Source organism: Theropithecus gelada, chromosome 16 (genome assembly GCF_003255815.1).
Source record: "Theropithecus gelada isolate Dixy chromosome 16, Tgel_1.0, whole genome shotgun sequence".
Lineage (NCBI taxonomy): Eukaryota > Metazoa > Chordata > Mammalia > Primates > Cercopithecidae > Theropithecus > Theropithecus gelada.
In genome coordinates this window covers 68,435,948-68,454,966 of record NC_037684.1, presented here as the reverse complement: position 1 = coordinate 68,454,966, position 19,019 = coordinate 68,435,948, and the positions used below count along the sequence as shown (strand labels likewise).

The 19,019-nt window shown below is 37.5% G+C and overlaps 1 protein-coding gene and 1 pseudogene across 3 annotated transcripts in view; both read right to left on the bottom strand.

Annotated features, from left to right (window-relative positions):
• The window catches only part of MAP2K4 (mitogen-activated protein kinase kinase 4), a 121,169-nt gene that overhangs the window by 16,302 nt on the left and 85,848 nt on the right, over positions 1 to 19,019 (bottom strand). For both annotated transcript variants that reach the window (XM_025362288.1, XM_025362289.1), the window contains 3 exons: positions 16,660 to 16,711; positions 13,703 to 13,830; positions 677 to 754 (listed from right to left, as the gene is read on the bottom strand). In XM_025362288.1, the coding sequence (XP_025218073.1) occupies positions 677 to 754; positions 13,703 to 13,830; positions 16,660 to 16,711 (258 nt within the window). The remainder of the gene's footprint in view (positions 1 to 676; positions 755 to 13,702; positions 13,831 to 16,659; positions 16,712 to 19,019) is intronic.
• On the bottom strand, positions 9,886 to 10,573 carry LOC112609482 (annotated as a pseudogene). The gene has a single exon (XR_003116206.1). The product of XR_003116206.1 is annotated as a dynein light chain Tctex-type 1 pseudogene (transcript).

The following is a 19,019-nucleotide window of genomic DNA, read 5'->3' as shown; positions in this document are numbered from 1 at the left end:
ACCTGGTTGTTTAAAAGCATCTGGCACCTTTCCCTTCGCTTTCTCTCTCCCCTGCTCCTGTATGACCTGCGTAACTGTGAGGCAATTAAATCTCTCTTCTTCATAAATTACCCAGTCTCATGTAATTCTTTACAGTAGTGTGAGAATGGACTAATATACTGTCCCTCAAAAACTGAATTACTTTCAGCTCATTCACTTGTCATTTCTCTATTCAGTGAATAGAAAATTCCAAGTAGAAACTATTTTCTACATATAAAAATATGTATAATTAATATATGCACTATATACAGTACTACTGGACATACTACACCTTGCCTGAAAAGGGAGAAGCCGATGTGCCTTCATCAAAGAATTGACTGCAGGTAAGCTGGCTTCTCCTTTTCCAATTCTTAGTGCAGTTGCAGATAATAGTTGACTCCTATTATCTGTGGCCAAGAGATCCAGCTAAAACATTAAAGGGCTCTAGACACTTCACATAACTTCAAGGGAAATAATCAAGTCTGATTTGATTTTTAAGGTAAATAAATACACACTTTTTCTTTTTCCAGCAACTTAAAATCATAGTATCTGTGATTATAGTTCTTAATGAGGGGGGAAAGTCTCATTAAGTTTTCTTTCACTTCTAAATTTCTTATTGTTACACTACTGTGGCAAGGTTGAATCAGCATAAACATACCAATGTGATCCCCAAACTCCAGACATCAGAGCGGACATCATATCCTTGTCGTGATGCGCTTGGGTCTATTCTTTCAGGCTGGAACATAAAGACAAGCGTAAGTTATTAATTGCCTTACTCTCAAGGAATAAGCAAATGGAAGCAACAGCTGGGTAGATAGCCAAAATGCCAGTATATTCCTAGAGAAATCCATGTCTAGGGTCAGACTGGAAGTATTAGGAAGTCATCATTATCATAAAAACAACAACAAAAAACTTAACTGCTACTTCCATAAAGAGAACACCAAGCAATTCATTTAACTATTCCCCCCAAAGACTCAAAGGCATTTACAAAGCTGAAGCTGAGGGAAGAGGGAGAGAAAGGAAGAAAACTTGAAAACATAAACAATTACAAGGTCACCAGGTGCGGTGGCTCGCACCTGTAATCCCAGCACTTTGGGAGGCCAAGGCAGGGGGATCATGAGGTCAGGAGATCGAGACCATCCTGGCTAACATGGTGAAACCCCGTCTCTACCAAAAATACAAAAAACTAGCCGGGGGTGGTGGCGGGCGCCTGTAGTCCCAGCTACTAGGGAGGCTAAGGCAGGAGAATGGCGTGAACCCGGGAGGTGGAGCTTGCAGTGAGCTGAGATCTGGCCACTGCACTCCAGCCTGGACGACAGAGTGAGACTCCGTCTCAAAAAAAAAAAATTAAAAAATTTTAAAAATGTAAAAAAAAAAAGAATTACAAGGTCACATTTGTGGCAATGAGTGACAAACAAAAAAGACTATCTTTGATTTTTAAAAGACTTTGTTCAGCAATGAGATCACTTGGACACAGGAAGGGGAACATCGCACACGGGGGCCTATTGTGGGGAGCGGGGAGGGCGGAGGGATAGCATTAGGAGATATACCTAATGTAAATGACAAGTTAACGGGTGCAGCACACCAACATGGCACATGTATACATATGTAACAAACCTGCACGTTGTGCACATGTACCCTGGAACTTAAAGTATAAAAAAAAAAAAAAGACTTTGTTCCGTGGATGAGGCCATACCACAATATATTTGAGACACAAAAGCAAAACAAGAGCTAAATTTATCACAATTATTCCACCCATACTTCACAATAAAGCTAAATTTATCACTACACATATGTGTAAAGATATTTGTCTGTTAGTCATTTGTAGCCAAATTAAAGCACTACCAAGACAGTAATATATTATCCTATCATATGTCCAGTAGAAATCATTTTTAGTAATTTCTGTGAAAGGAACAGCTTTACATTTCCTTGAAATCAGGGACCATCTAAATGATGTGTCAGGGACAGGGAAGAGAGAGAGAAGGTCTTGGTGGCACAGAGTTGACAATGGATCCTTCGCCAAGTCTGAGAGTAACTGCTATTGAAAGAAATGTCCACAGAAGCATAACAGTTGGCTGTATTACATTCTCTGCCTGTGAGCACCAACTACTTTACAGACTTCTGTATATTGCTTTGAGCATGAGTACTGTGCTGCATACAATTCACTGTAAGCTATTTACTTTTTTTGTTGTACATATATGTATTTGCCTGATAAGGTACACATTAAAATCCCAGATATTCAACCAAGAGAAAAAATACCACATCCAACAACATCAAAATCAACATTTTCCCCAAACTAGTATGGAACATTCCTTAACCCTGACCACATTCTGGAGCATATAACATACCTTGTTTTAAAAGATGGAAAGCATGCAAGGCATGTTCTCAGATCACAAAAAAAATAAATTAGAAATCAGTAGCAGGAAGATATCTGCGAAGTCCTCAAATATTTGGAGATTTAACAACACACCTCTAAATGACATATGAATCAAAAAAGTCTCAAGAAATAGTTAAAAAATTGAAGTAAATGAAAATGAAACTACAACTTATCAAAATTTGTGGGATATAGCAGAAGTAGTGCTCAGAAGAAAATTTATAATGTAAAATGAATACATTAGAAGAGAAGACATCTCAAATCAAAGCTACTTTATAGCTTAAAGAATTAGAACAAAAGAACAAATGAAACCCAAAGCAAGCAGGAGGAAGAACGTAAGAAAAAGTAAAGTGAAGACAAGTAAAACAGGAATGGAAAAACAATAGAGAAAAGTCAAGAAAACCAAAACAGTACTTTGGAAAGATCAATAAAATTGACACAACTTTGGCTAGACTGACCCATAGAAAAAGATTCCAGTTACTAAAATCAGAATGAAAGAGGGGACATTACTACTGTTCTTACAGAAATAGATGAAATAGAAGTATTTTGTGAAAATGAATACCTACCAAAAAGAATATCAAAGTGTGAATAACCTTTAAACCATGTTACTTAATGAATGTTATTAAAAACCTGCCCAGAAAGAAAAGTCCACACCCAGATGGGCTCACTGGTGAACTCTTTTCAAATATGCGAGAAGTAATACTAGTCTTACACAAAATTTTTTTTCAAAAAAGTGAGAGAGGGTATGCTTCCCAACTCATTTCATGAGGCCAGCATAACCATTTTTGAAAACCTGACGAAGTCATTACAAGATAATAGCCCTTGTACACAAAGACACAAAAGTAACAAAATAGGAGCAAATCTAATACAGCAACATACAAAGAGGTAATGTATCATAACCAAGTAGAGTTTATCTCAAGAATACGATACTAGCTTAATACTTGAAAATCAATGCAAGGCACCATTATTTATAGAATGGAGGAAAATAATGTGATCATCTCAATAAATGTAGAATCAGCATCTGACAAAATTTAAAACCCACTAATAACAACAGGAATAACAACATACTAAGAAAACATTTTATTTCCATAAAGGGCATCTAAAATAAGCAAGAGTTAACATCATACTTACTGGTGAAACATAGAACACTTTCTTTTTAATTAATATTAGGCATAAGGCAAATATGTTAACTATCATTATTACTATTCAGCATTATATTGGAGGACCCAGCCAGTATAGAAAGGCAAGGGGGAAAACAAGCATTACCTTTATTCACAGACACAGAAAATTCCTACTGAAACTAATAGTAAAACTAAACTAGCAAGGTCACAGCATCCAATGTTAACACACGCAAAGCAGCTGTATTTCTATATAATAATAGCAACATATTGGAAAATATTTTTAATTCCATTCCCAATAACAGTATTCTAAGGTAAAAAGAAATCGGAGACAGGTCTCAATCAATTTAAAAGTTTATTTTGCCAAGGACAACAGACATGCCTGAGAGGGAAGTTTGTGCCTTTCTCCAAATATGATTTTGAGGGCTTCAATATTTAAAGGGGAAAAGCAGGCAGCAGGGGGAAGAGGGAGGGTGTAGTCACATTACTGAATCCGTATGTTGCAAGAGAAAAGGAGCAAGTACGGGAATTGTCGATTATGTATTTCTCTCATCCTTAGTAAGTCAGCACTTAAATAAGGTAAGGTGAACAGAGTAACTACCTGTGGAGATATTTAACACTTTATCTGTAGCTATCTGCTTAAGAACAAAAGGAAAGGCAGTTTTTTTTTTTTAACATCACTCAGCTTTCAGCTGAATTTTTTGTTTTGGCATAGTAAATCGGGGTCCCAAGTTTTTATTTTCCTTTCACAGTATCACAAACCATGAATTCCTTAGAAATAAATGTAAAAGGTCTTCAAAAGCTGCACACTGAAAACTACAAAACATTGCTGAGAGATGGCAAGAAGACCTAAACGAATAGAGGAACATACCAGTTTCTATTCTGCAACTGTTTTAACTGCTTTAAAAAAAGGCATGTCTGTAAACATTACAAATAGTAACCATTATGTGCTTTGCAATGTTATGCAATAAAAAGCACTCCTCATACATGAAGAATGCATGTCTAAAAATAGTTGTAGTCTGAATCTAATCATGAGGGAACAATCAGATATTATAAGAATGCGAGACTTTCTGAAAACACTTCCAAAACCACCAATGTCACAGAAAACAAAAAGACTGATCAAGCTCAGTATGTATTAAAATAAAGAATGTAACAACTAAAATCAATGTGGAATCTTAACGTGACCCTGGATTGACAGCTAAAAAATAGTTTTTTTGACATATGGGAAATCTGAGTATGAACTATGTATTAGATAATATGGAATGAGTATTCCTCATCCAAAATCCTCATCCAAAATGCCTGGAACCTGAGTGTTTCGATTTCGGATTTTTTCAAATGCTGGAATATTTGCATGTACATAATATCTTGGGGATGGGATCCAAGGCTAAACATGAAATTTACCTTTCATATACACCTATATATATAGCCCGGAGGTAATTTTATACTGTATTTTAAATAAATTTGTGCATGAAACAAAGTTTGTGTACACTGAACCACCAAAAAGCAAAAGTGTCACTATCTCAGCCACCCAGGTAGACAATCTGTGGTTGCTGGGCATCACCATCATTCCGGACTCGGAATTTACATGCTATTAATAGGAAATCATTATGTTACACTTGTTCATACATAAATACTTAACAGGAAAAAATACGATGTATCATTAATACAGTGAAAAACATTGAGTTCTGGGGAACTAAGCAGCACAGCAGCATCGCCAGAATACCTGCATCAGCTGTTAAACAACAGCAACAACAAACAGCTGCAGGCTTTCAGCCTCCAACTACGATGCTGTGTTTTGATTAAAAGGCTACTGGACACTGTATTTTATTTTCTTTTTAGGTGAGAAGAAACATCAGAGGCATCTTGAGGGGCCAGAAGTAGGTCCTTTAGTAATGAGGAGGCATTCTGCTAGATGGCTTTGTAAATGTTTCCTCCCAAGTCATCTAACTCATTAACAATGGTTTTTGTCTTAGAAGTCTCTCTCCAACTTTATAAACTGACACGATTTCCTGTTGTGTTATGAATGCATACTGCTCTAATCCTTTAATAAAGTCCATTACACATTTTCATCAAGAGCATTTTTTTTAGGGAGGTGGATGAGGGAGCTTGTTTCCATTTATTTTTAGTTTTAGTTTTTAGTTTCTTTCCTTTTTATTTATATATGTTTTTTGAGATAGAATCTTGCTCTGCTGCCCAGGCTGGAGTGTAGTGGCACAATCTCAGCTCACTGCAACTTCTGCCTCCCAGGTTTGAGCAATTCTCATGCCTCAGCCTCCTGAGTAGCTGGGATTACAGGCGTGTGCCACTGTGCCTGACTAATTTTTGTGTTTTTAGTAGTGATGGGGTTTCACATGTTGGCCAGGCTGGTCTTGAATTCCTGGCTTCAAGTGATCCGCCTACCTTGGCTTCCCAAAGTGCTGGGATTACAGGCATGCACCACCACACCCGGCCTAATTTTTATTCTTTTTTAATTTTTATTTTAGGCCCAGGATTACACATGCAGGTTTGTTATACAGGTAAACTCATGCCACAGGGGTTTGTTGTACAGATTATTTGGTCACCCAGTTACTAAGCCTAGTACCCAACAGTTATTTTTTCTGATCCTCTCCCACCTCCCATACTCAAGTAGGCCCCACTGTCTGTTTTGCTGCTCTTTGTGTCCATGTGTTCTCATCATTTAGCTCCCACTTACGAGTGAGAACATGTGGTATTTGGTTCTATTCCTGCATTAGTTTGCTAAGTATCCTTAGATATTAATGGATCGCCTACAGCTCCATCCATGTTACCACAAAGGACATGCTCTCATTCTTTTTTATGGCTGCAGAGTATTCCACAGTATATATGTACCACATTTTCTTTATCTAGTCTTCCACTGATGGGCATTTAGGTTGATTCCATGTCTTTGCTACTGTGAATAGCACTGCAATGAACATATGTGTGTATGTGTCTTTATGACAGAATGACTTCTATTCCTTTTGTTAAATACCCAGTTTCAGTAATGGAACCGCTGGGTTGAATGACAATTCTGTTTTTAGCTTTTTGAGGAATCACCACACTGCTTTCCACAATGGTTGAATTAATTTACATTTCCACCAACAGTATATAAGTACTCGCTTTTCTCCATAACCTCACCAGCATCTGCTGTTTCGACTTTTTTTTAACAGCCATTCTGACTGGTGTGAGACATGTCTCATTGCGGTTTTGATTTGCATTTCTCTACTGATCAGTGACATTGTGTTTTTCATATGCTTGTTGGATGCATGCATGTCTTCTTTTGAAAAGTGTCTGTTCGTGTCCTTCACTCACTTTTTAATGAGGTTGTTTTCTTTCTTATAAATTTAAGTTCGTTATAGATGCGGGATATTGGAACTTTGTGAGATGCATGGTTTGTGTGTATTTCCTTCCACTCTGTGGGTTGTCCGTTTACTCTGTTGACAGTTTCTTTTGATATGCAGAATGTGTGCTCTTTCTATGGGCATTTCTTCCTCGGTGTTAACGTCATCTTCATCATCACTTGATTCAGAACCATTTCAGCTATTTCATCATTGGTCAATAAATGAAAAACTGAAGCTTCATTATTTGGTAATAAAAATATTACCTTGATATCCACTTCTTTCAGTTTACTGACAGACTCGAAAGATGTATTTTTTGCATATAAAAGGAGGTCAGATATCATTTTTTTCTCACTTTAATATATGGAATCCATCCCAAGTCACTACCTTGTTCTTCTTCTTCATCATCATCATCACCACCACCACCACCACTGAATAGTCACAGGCCAAAGGTTATGCCAAGCATGCACAACTGCGTCTTACGTCACTGATGGCCAAGTCCTGGCAACAGCATATGAGACATCCTTCATGCTAAATGCCTTCTGCAAACCTCCCACACCCACACCTCTGTTCACTGCTGCTCGCATGATGTTCAAGAAAGGGTTCTTATATTTACCCTTCACTGATATAAGGATATCCTGGTCACACGGCTGAATTAATGAAGTCACATTTGGGTGAAAATACATGGCATAAACATTGTTTTTTAGGAGAATTTCGGTTGCAGTATAAGGAGAACAGTTGTCAATGGATAACAAAATCTTTCAGTCTTCTTTCAGTCCAGCTTCCCTGCAATAAGCATAAGGCACCGGTACAAAACATTTATGAAACCAATCAGAAAAGGTATCCCGAGTGATCCAGGCCTTTTGATTAGCATAATAATGCACTGGTAAGACATTCACTTCTTGCAAACAGGAAGGATGCAAGCTTTTGCCTCCTACAGATTTATACCTATACGTGCCTACTGCATTAACACATCCCGTTACAGTTTTTCTGCCCTTGGCATCCTTAAATCCTGCAGGGGCTGTCTCAACAGCTGTAGTGTCTTTCTGGGGCAATCATGCCAAAACAGTGGTATTTCCTCAGCATTATACCTGTTCTGATGTTGAATTTTCATCATCACTATCCCAGGCGAACTCATCAATGAAGTTCTCCACTGCTTCATGATCGGCAGATGCTTTATCACCAGAAATCTTTAAAAAGTGAATGCTATGTTTTTTCTTAAATTTCTGTAACCAGCCTGTTGAATCTTCACGGTTCCCTTCAGTTTTCAGTTCATCATGGTAGATGCTCATTTCATGATGAGCATACTATCAAGTGGCATGTGTTCCCTGCGAGTCTGACAGATCCATTCTTTCAATTCATTATCAAGATCTTCATTTTCAGCTATAGGTGGTGTTTTTCTATTTGTCAGTAACTTTTGTTCATCACTTTCAGCACAGAACTTCAGCAGTTTCTCCTTCTGTTTCTTCAGGTCATATATGGTGGTCATACCAACACCACACTTTTCTGTAAGACATTTCGCACTTACACCATTGTCCAGTTTCTCTAACAGCTTGACTTTCTGTGCTATAAAAATAAACACTTCCCCTTTAACAAACTGCTGTCTTTCTAGGGGTATCTGCAGGCCTCTTTGACATTTTCAACATTATCTTTAAGCTACTGAGCAAAAAATCAGCAAACAAACAAAAAATATATAATGAGTAATACAGGTAGGTCTTGACCCCATGTGGGGTATAGTATGGAATCTGTCATTAGCATATCTGACCTGCATACATGCCATTTTATTACCCTTTGTAGGCATGCTTATGTGGGGAAAATCTGGGCATGTGTGGAAAAGATATATTGCAGCTAAAGGGGGTACAAGGGTCTTTTATACCTTGGGAACACTGAATAAACAAGGTGTGGTGCACCTGCATTTTGAATGTGACCCATCGCATAAGGTCAGCTGAATTTTCAACTTGGGTCATACTGGTGCTGGTAACGTTTCATATTGTGGAGCGTTTCGGGTTTTGAATTTTTGGAATGGGGATACTCAAAGATGACATTCTTGTTTGTTTTTTTAGGTGTGGTAAAGATATTGTGGTTATGTAGAAGAATGGTCTTTTTCTTGGGAGATACGCACTGAAGTGTTTAGAATAAAATGCATGATATAACTTACTTTCAGGTGGTTTGGCACAACCATACCCACATACAGAAATTGTCTCGTGCTGCAAAACAACATTTTGGTCAACGACAGACCACATATACAAAGGTTGTCCCATAAGGTTATAATGGAGCTGAAAAATTCCTATCTCCTAATGACACCATAGCCCTCATAACATACAGCGACACATTACTCACGCTTGTGGTGATGCTGTTTTACACAAACCTATTGCACTGCTAGTCATTTAAAAGTACAGCACATACAATTATGCACAGTACACTACACTTGATGTCCTTCTACTTATTAAAAAAAAAGTTAACTATCAAACAGCCTCTGGCAGGTCTTTCAAGGAGGTATTATGAAGAAGGCATTGGTACCAAAGGAGATGACAGCTCCCTGCATGTTACTGCCCCCGAGGACCTTCCAGTGGGGCAAGACGTGGATGTAGAAGACAATGATATTAACAATCCTGCCCATGTATAGGCCTAGAATGGTGTCTTAGTTTTTAACAAAAAAGTTTAAAAAGAAAAAATAAGTGAACAGAATAGCCTTATGGAATAAAGATATAAAGAAAGAAAATATTTTTGTATGGCTGTAAGTGTGTGTTTTAAGCTAAGTGTTAATACAAAAAAAGTTTTAAAAATGTTAATTGAAAAGTATATAAAGTAAAAAAGTTACAGTACACTCAGGTTAATTTACTACTGAAGAAAAATTTTTTTATAAATGTGTAGCCTAAGTGTACAGTGTTTATAAAGTCTACAGTAGTGTCCTAGGCCTGCAAATTCACTTACCACTCACTGACTGACTCATCCAGAGCAACTTCTAGTCCTGTAAGCTCCATTCATGATACGTGCCTTCTCTCAGTGAACCATTATTTATTCTTCATATCATATTTTTTTAGATTTGAATAATTTATTCTAACAAAAGTATAAAGTATGGAAAATTAGTGTATTTGAATCATTTCAGAGAGGATAGCAAGTTTCACACTAGAAGATTTCAGATTTTAGCACCTTTGAAAAGAAATATTCAGAGTGACAAGTGGCAACGCAGGCTGCAGGTGACCTACAGGGATACTCATCTGAGTTTAGTGCACAGTTCATGTAACAGTGCAGTCATTTGTTTTTTTCCTCTACATTTTGAGAGTGCCACAAAACAGAATTAAAAAGAACGAGAAAAGAGTTCACTGAATTCATAGCTGGTGTTAGAAGATGAACTACCGGAGGAAGGTCACAGGCTGGACTAGGAGGTCCAATACCCAGTTCAAAGGCACTGACGATGCAGTACATGGTTTTATTCTCCCATCGCATGGTGCAGCTCCTGTCAGCAGAGCTGTCCCAGAAGCAGGAACTTGCCGTGTGTAATCCAGCTGCGTTCTTTTGCATAATTACACAGGTCACAACGTATTTCAGTGGTTTTCCCAGCTTGGTGAGTTGGCTTGAAGTTTGTTCTACTACATTTGTGGTCCACTGATTCACTTTGCTGTGTTGATAAGCGTTACCACCAATTGCGCTTTCTATAGCCTCTTTTACAATCTGCTCAACTCATCAACGACAAAAGCAGTCTCCTCGGCAGCCTGGTAGTCTTCCATCTTTCCTCCGGAGTGTTGCCCCTACCTCCTTTTTGCCATATTTTGACCTATCTTTTCTATATTTAGATACACAAATAGTTACTGTTGTGCTATAACTACCTTCAGTATTGAGTAGAGTAACATGCTGTATAGGCTTACAGACTAGAAGCAATAAGCTATACCATATAGCCTATGTGTGTAGTAGGCTATACCATCTAGGTTTGTGTACGTACACTCTATGATTTTGCACAACAAAATCGCCTAACGACACACTTCTCAGAACATATTCCCATGGTTAAGCAACATAAGACTGTGTACCTATATGAGGGCATGGAGTTGGGAAAATGTTTACAGGAAATCCATTTATGGGAAAATTTATGTGTAAACTCTACATTTTATTTATTTATTTATGTTGCACAATCTAATGAGTAATCCTAAGTCCTGTAGACTAAAGACAATTATAAATCTCAAATAAAATGATATACCTCCAACATGTTTTGTCAATATTTGAAGAAAAGTCAAACCACTTGAAGGCTTTTAAAATTAACATTTAGTTCTTGTCTATCTAAATAGGCTTTGAAAGACGAGAATGGACAGAAGAATTTCGTTTGGTCCAGTAAAGATTAGAGGCGAAGAGTTTATCAGCCTTTGTGTTCCACAGATGAAGGTCAGCAGGAAAACAGAAGTCTTACATCTCCTGGGCCTGCAAAGCATATCTCTGCACAAGAATGAAGAAAGTCTGTTTTAAAGAAAGTCTTGGCCGGGCGCGGTGGCTCAAGCCTGTAATCCCAGCACTTTGGGAGGCCGAGACGGGCGGATCACGAGGTCAGGAGATCGAGACCATCCTGGCTAACACGGCGAAACCCCGTCTCTACTAAAAAAATACAAAAAACTAGCCAGGCGAGGTGGCGGGCGCCTGTAGTCCCAGCTACTCGGGAGGCTGAGGCAGGAGAATGGTGTAAACCCGGGAGGCGGAGCTTGCAGTGAGCTGAGATCCGGCCACTGTACTCCAGCCTGGGCGACAGAGCGAGACTCTGTCTCAAAAAAAAAAAAAAGAAAGTCTGCGTCTTTCTTTAAAAGCTGAATTCAAAAGTATTCTACTTTATCTGGGCTTCAATTGCATTTTCAAAGCCTGCTTCCATCAAATATAATTCTTAGTGTCACACAACAAAAACATTTAGTCACTGTTAGTATTGAGACAAGCCCTAAAACTATAGATAACAATTTCAGTTCATTCTCAGGGTATCCTTAATAAATATGTAAATCACATTTCCCAATGCTCCATGTCTAATTATTTTTATTTCTTTTTTTTTTTTTTTTTTTTTTTTTTTTTGAGACGGAGTCTGGCTCTGTCGCCCGGGCTGGAGTGCAGTGGCCGGATCTCAGCTCACTGCAAGCTCCGCCCCCCGGGTTTACGCCATTCTCCTGCCTCAGCCTCCCGAGTAGCTGGGACTACAGGCGCCTGCCGCCTCGCCCGGCTAGTTTTTTGTATTTTTTAGTAGAGACGGGGTTTCACCGTGTTCGCCAGGATGGTCTCGATCTCCTGACCTCGTGATCCACCCGTCTCGGCCTCCCAAAGTGCTGAGATTACAGGCTTGAGCCACCACGCCCGGCCAATTATTTTTATTTCTTGCCTTTGAAACTATTATGCCATTTGTCCCTAGTTATCCAGAATAACAAATGATCTTCCGAACTGAGTCAAGAAATCTGCCCAGCCAGTCAACATCCATAAAACCAAAAGTTTAAAAGAAGGTCTTACCACACAGGTTAGGTGTCTACCCACACACACACACACACTCCTTTTACATGTTCATCTGAAGAAAAAGTGATATGGGAAGATATAACAAAACCAAAAGAGGACTGAAAAATGCAGTAAGTTGAAATTTGTAGTAGCACTAAGCCTATCCATTCACAAACAATATATCACAAACAATATAGAACACCTATAATATCTAGCCTGTGACTCTTACTTTTTTATTATTTATAGCACTAGGTTTGAAAACATATATATCAAGGAGGAAACAAAGAAAAAGAAAAATTTTATTCAATTCTAAGCTTATCTTTAGTTGAAAAGAGTCTACAAAGACGGAAAGAAATGCTGCTGGCAGGAAGGCCTCAAGAAACAACCATAAAACCTTATGTGTCGCATTTTTTGTTGTTGTTGTTGTTGTTGTTGTTGTTGAGATGGAGTCTCGTTCTGTCACCCAGGCTGGAGTGCAGAGGCGCGATATCGGTTCACTGCAAGCTCCGCCCTGCGGGTTTATGCCATTCTCCTGCCTCAGCCTCCCGAGTAGCTGGGACTACAGGCGCCCATCACCATGCCTGGTTAATTTTGTTTTGTATGTTTAGTAGAGACGGGGTTTCATCATGTTAGCCAGGATGGTCTCGATCTCCTGACCTCGTGATCCTCCTGCCTGGGCCTCCCAAAGTGCTGGGATGACAGGTGTGAGCCACCACGCCTGGCTTGTGTCACATTTGTCCCCAAAGAACCATGGCAACATTAAAGAAAGACATCAACACCTCGGGAAATGTCTGAAACACAGACACTAAATTCTTATTCAAATATAGATCAAAATAAAGGCTGTAGGAACACTGTATGCAAATATACTGGGTAAGATGAGTGTGATATCTATGGATGGATAGTGTACATCTGTCTCTTTGCAGAAAAAGAGGCTCCAGGTTGCAAAATACTGAAGGCCTCAACTTCTGCATTTGTTGGTGTGCTTCATCTACCCCTAAAACAGGGACTGACAATATTCAAAACATATAGCTTCAGACTCTGTAATACATAGTGAATTCTGCTATGAACCCAAGGCTTCCCATTTGTCTCACTAAGGGATAGTAGGAACTTTCTGAGAAGTTACCATCTGCTTAATGAGTTGAATTGAATATAATGAACAAACAATAATCAGAAGACCACAACTGCTAAATACCAAATAAGAGAAATAAAGCAAGACAGTGAAAACAGGAGCTGACTGGGATAATTTAGCAAAGTTTCATGGAGATGCTAGGACCTGAGCATGGGCCTAAGGGTAAGGGAAATATTCTAGCAGTTTCATGGTAAAATCGCATGACTAATGGTCAGCACAAAAGAACATAGGTTCTCTGTGCGATGACTATCAAACAAGAAGGCCTGGACTTAACACTTACTGCCATGTATGGCCTACAGCCAGCATCTCTTGTCTTGGCAATAGAGTCCACAAGCTGTCCACTGATGCCGAAGTCACAGAGTTTAATATTTCCACTTCTGTCCAGAAGAATATTGGAAGGTTTGATATCTGCAAGACATAGATATCATTCAGTATACAATTAGCTTCTTCCTAGGTTACATAAGGCCTCACTTTAAGCAAAAATATTGAAAAACCTTCGACAACGTAAGTGGTCAAGTCCTTAAATTCAGATATATAAGAAGTAAAGCATCTTCATTTATCACATACAATAATTACTCATGTTTTAAACAAGTAGCTTTAATAACTATAATTGTGTAAATGTAACAGCAAAAGTCATTTCACAAACATCTTATTAATCTATAAGATATAGACAGGGATTGATTTTTCTCTTAACATCTTCATATTTGTAAAACACAGAAAAAACAATGGTTTTCTTCTATTGAAAATGAGAAAGGAAAACAATTTTCTGAATGCCAGTGCTTAAAAACTGAATATCAAAAAAAAATTTCAGAAGAAATTTAGGCATTAAATTGTTTTCAAAAGGCTTACAAATTCATTTATTTAGTTCAGATTCATTGCATAACAGTCAAAATATAAGGAATGTCAAATCCCTTTCTCACTGACAATCAAGTCACTACCAGTATGTGCCAACTAATTCTCTATCCATAGGTCAGTCCTTCATCCACGTCCTTGTCACTACCCTGGCTCGATGAATAAAAAATAAGGTTTTAAAATATAGGATGCAGAAAACATCTAAATGTAACTCAGAAGGTGATCCACAAAAAAATTCAGTAAAGATCTCTTACCATGATTGAAACAGCTGTGGGCCTATCAAAAATCCATTCCTAACCAACCATACTTTCTTTTTTTTTTCGAGACAGTCTCACTCTTTTTTACCCAGGCTGGAGTGCAGTGGCGCAATCCCCACTCACTGCAACCTCCGCCTCCCAAGTTCTATCAATTCTCCTATTTCAGCCTCCTGAGTAGCTGGGATTACAGGTATGCGCCACCAGATCTGGCTAATTTTTGTATTTTTAGTAGAGATGAGGTTTCACCATGTTGGCTAGGCTGGTCTCAAACTTCTGACCTGAAGTCATCCAGTTGCCTTGGTCTCCAAAGTGCTGGGATTACAGGTGTGAGCCACCACGCCCAGCCCCATCCATATCTTCTAACAGAACCTGTGTTTTATTGAGGTATCTCTTCTTATCAACAGCCATACCTCCAAATCCTGGCTGTTGGCTGGTATAAGTTTTATAAGGGTAGTCTCATGCTTCTTGATAGTAGCTGGTTTAAGGGCATGAGGCACTTCTAGTGAATGAGCCAAGAAAAGGTATTAGAGATGTGGGAAAAGTTTCCATATTCCCCACAGAGCTGCACAGCATGAGAGCACCTCTTCTTCAAGAGGCAGTCACATCTAGACATGACAGTGGGAACTGCTCTAGTTGTTACTACCCTGAGGACAGAGTTAACACATGAAGGAGGACAGAAGCAAAAGGAGCAAGCATGACCCCTAGTCATATTGTGCTTTCAGCCACCTCATCTTTGGATTTATTATGACAGATAATGAATTTCCTTGAAGTTTAACGAGAGTTATCAGAATTTTCTATTACTTGTAATCAAAAGCACTGACTCCAACAAAAAAGCTAACTGATCCTAACTGATAAAAGACAGCTATAAACTCATCACTTTATTTAGTAAGAGAAAAACAAAAGTTACTTCTGAAGATTTTTTATTTTATTCAACTACTTCCCAGGCAGTACCTTGGTGCTTTACTGCGGTCACTAAGTATCCCGAAGGTAACTAACAAATGTCTCAAAGGTGCTACTCTCACAATTATAAAACACAGCTAACGAAGAAGGGAAAAAAATCAAGACAAGAAGAACAACTACAAGAGAAACAAAGAATTTTGTCTAGGGACCTAACTCTACATAATTTTAGGCCAAAAGAAAAAATGATATTATTTCTAACAAGCATTAAGCAAAACAAAATTAAATAAAATATACTGATGTTCAAGGTTCACTAATTTCAGTGGTCTAGTGTCAACCACAAACAAAATAACTTAAAAAAATGGCCCAATTACTAATTTCTTTAACCACCAGAAATTGTCTCCCAGAATTAGAAATTTTTCACTTCTCTTGATTTTGACCTTTCACTTTTCTTCCTATTTACCGTCAGGCTAAATCACACACTGCCACGTACTGTCTTAGGTTTTTCCATTACAAATTTGCTGAGGGGTAGTGACCCAGTGTGTTTCCTCAAAGCCAGCACCTCACTACCCTGAGTCTAGCATGGTAATAAGGTAATAAGAAAAGCAAGCATTTCATCTATTTGCTGGATTAAATTCGGGATTCCCACAGGGTTACTACTTTTCTAGGTTTGGCCTTCAACTACATCAAATGTTTCATTTGAATATGTATCTAATAAGGGCAAGATCACTGTTTATACAAATACAACATGCTTTAGAGAAATTTCAACTTATAATACCAATTAAAAGATTTCTCTCAATTTAGAAACATCCTCTAATGTGAAGAAGAAACAACAGACAGGGATAGCGTGCCTTTAAAATGCTTGACAGTACTATCCCTCAGATTCTTCTCTGAATGTCCACAGGACCACTTCGATGCCTTATTTGTATGCAGAAAAACATTAATTATCTATCAGGCAAATGCATAATTATTTTTCAACTAATAGTAATAACAATGTGCAGCAAAATCTATTTCAGTTTCTAAGTCCAACATACTAAGACAGACTGAAATTTATTGAATCCTAAAGAAAAAAATAGTAATAATACGAGCTTTAGAGTACATAAATCATTTTTTGCTAAAAATATGAATATTTTAGGAAAGTTTATACAGTGACACTGTAATTTTCAGTAACTGTTCATCAATTAAGAGAAAAAAGTTAATTTCTATTAAGCAAATACCAATCCATACCCACCTCTGTGAATAATTTTCAAGTTTTCTTTTAAGTGGTTTAGTGCTTTCACAGTCTAGGGAGAAAAGAAGAGATGAAATAAGCACCTTGTTTCTTTTTATTCAAACAGTATAATAGTTGAAAAGAAGTAATATCCCATGTAGTCCTTTGCATACACTTTAAGCTTAATATTTCAATATTCTGTCATTTCTTGTTATCCAAAGATACTGAATAATTTCAGATCTAAAAGCTTAGTTGTCTTTATATGCTGTTCCCTGATGGCTAAAACCAACCAACCAACCAACCAACCCACCCACCCAGTAACTTAGGACTTATAATTTAATAATTCATTTAAAATTTTATCTTTTTTTGTATCTCCAACCTAAAATTTCCTTGTATTTTTTTTCCCTTTTTGTTTTGAGACTGGGTCTCGCTCCCACCACTGCCTCCCAAGTAGCTGGGACTACAGATGCATGCCTGGCTAACTTTTTAAATTTTTAGTAGAGACAGGGTTCTAGCTATGTTGCCCAGGCTGATCTCAAATTCCTGGGCTCAAGCAATCCTTCTGCCTCAGCCTCTCAAACTACTGGGATTACAGGCATGAACCATTGTGCCTGGCCTCTAACATGTTCAAAAATAAAAACAGGACAACAACGATCACTGAGTTGGTTCCATTTCAACTAAGAGTAATAACTTGCAGCAAAATCGATTTCAATTTCTAAGTCCAATAGTACATAAAAAGTTTTCTAAATTCTCAGTTCCTCACAATTATCCACCCTCATTGGGTGCTAAGCCTTCAAGGTGATTTTTGAAGAGCTAGCGTAACTCTGTTCACCACTGTGGGAATTTATCCTGTTGCCTGGTCACTGATCATGATCAGAATATTACACATTTATTCAGGAAGGGAAGGAAGAGAGAGACAACCTCAAACTAAAGGAGAACTAAACAACAGGCCAACCATTTGCTGTAAGATTAAGTCTTTGCTGATGTCAAGCTGCTAGGTACGAGAAATGTAGAACACATAAATTTGTTGTGAATAGCTATGCTTGTGTGTTTGCTGGTTTATTAATTAGCAAGAAAAGACTAAACACAAAATAATTTTACATGTGTGCTTAGTATATATAAAATGATCACCAAGTCTTGACTAACGCAAATATGGAATAAATCATTTTCTACAGTATATATTCTTTATATTGCAATATATAAAATAATTTTCTGTTTTCTAATTTCATGGTCATCCTGTCATAGAGTGGTTAAGAGCAGGGTTCTGGGATCAGGCTGCCTGGATTTAAATCATTTGCCACTTCTAACTGCATACACTTCAAAGCACATTAATTATTTCATCTGTCTATGCTTCAGATTATCATCCATAAAGATGGGGTAACACTATTTACCACAGAGAGTTGCTATGAAGATTAAATGTCACAAACAGTTTGATGCAAATAAGCATTTAATAACCATTAGCTATTGTCATTTTTCTATTATTATAATTATTACGAATAGTAACAAGTTTCAAGATAACACTGGTTTAATATATTGGAGAGAGATGGCTAAACTAATCATTGTAAAATTTCATATACCCAGCTAAATAATGAATAAGTTTCTAGTCTAAGTTAGCTTCATTTTATACAATTATTTTCATAAAATTTAAAAATAAAATGATTTTCATAAAATCTTTTTATGAAATTATTTGAAAGGGTATATATATCTTGGTGAACTACATTGGAGGGGTAGCATGCAGGTAAGGAAGAGCTGGGAAATTACATGCAACCGAAGTATCTATTTTACAACTTCCTGTATGATTTAGTTTATATATCAACTAACCTAAAACATGCCATTAGCTCAGATTCTCAGGAGTTTCTAAGAATCTTATGAATTTTGCTCTATGAAAGTAAATTATCTTTTTCCTTTAGGAAAAAAATCTACATACATTTGCTGACTTAAAGATTCAGAGCAAGAAACAAAGTGATCAACCAATTTACTTTCAAAACTATAAACACATATGTAAAAAAGTACCTATTTTCTTTTTTGGTCCTTTGGTGAAATGAATTAACCAAACTTAGTAGTAACACTGGTCCCTGAAACTGCTAGTCAAAATTTTAGATAGTTTAGACTGAATAACCAAAATCTTAAATCACAGTAAACATACTTTGTCCAAGGGCTTCAATTATGGGGCTTCAAGGAGACGGCTGTGATTCTGATTAATTTCGGGATAACTGTGCTAATATAGCCTATTTAAAAATAGTTAAAGCAACAGGAAAAAATGAACAGAAAATTCCTTTTTCTAGTTTTATTTACAGAACAGTCTGTTATGATTCATTGAGATTCAAAGGGAAAGAACATTGGCAGTATTTATCGAGACCATTATGACTACTATTGTGCTA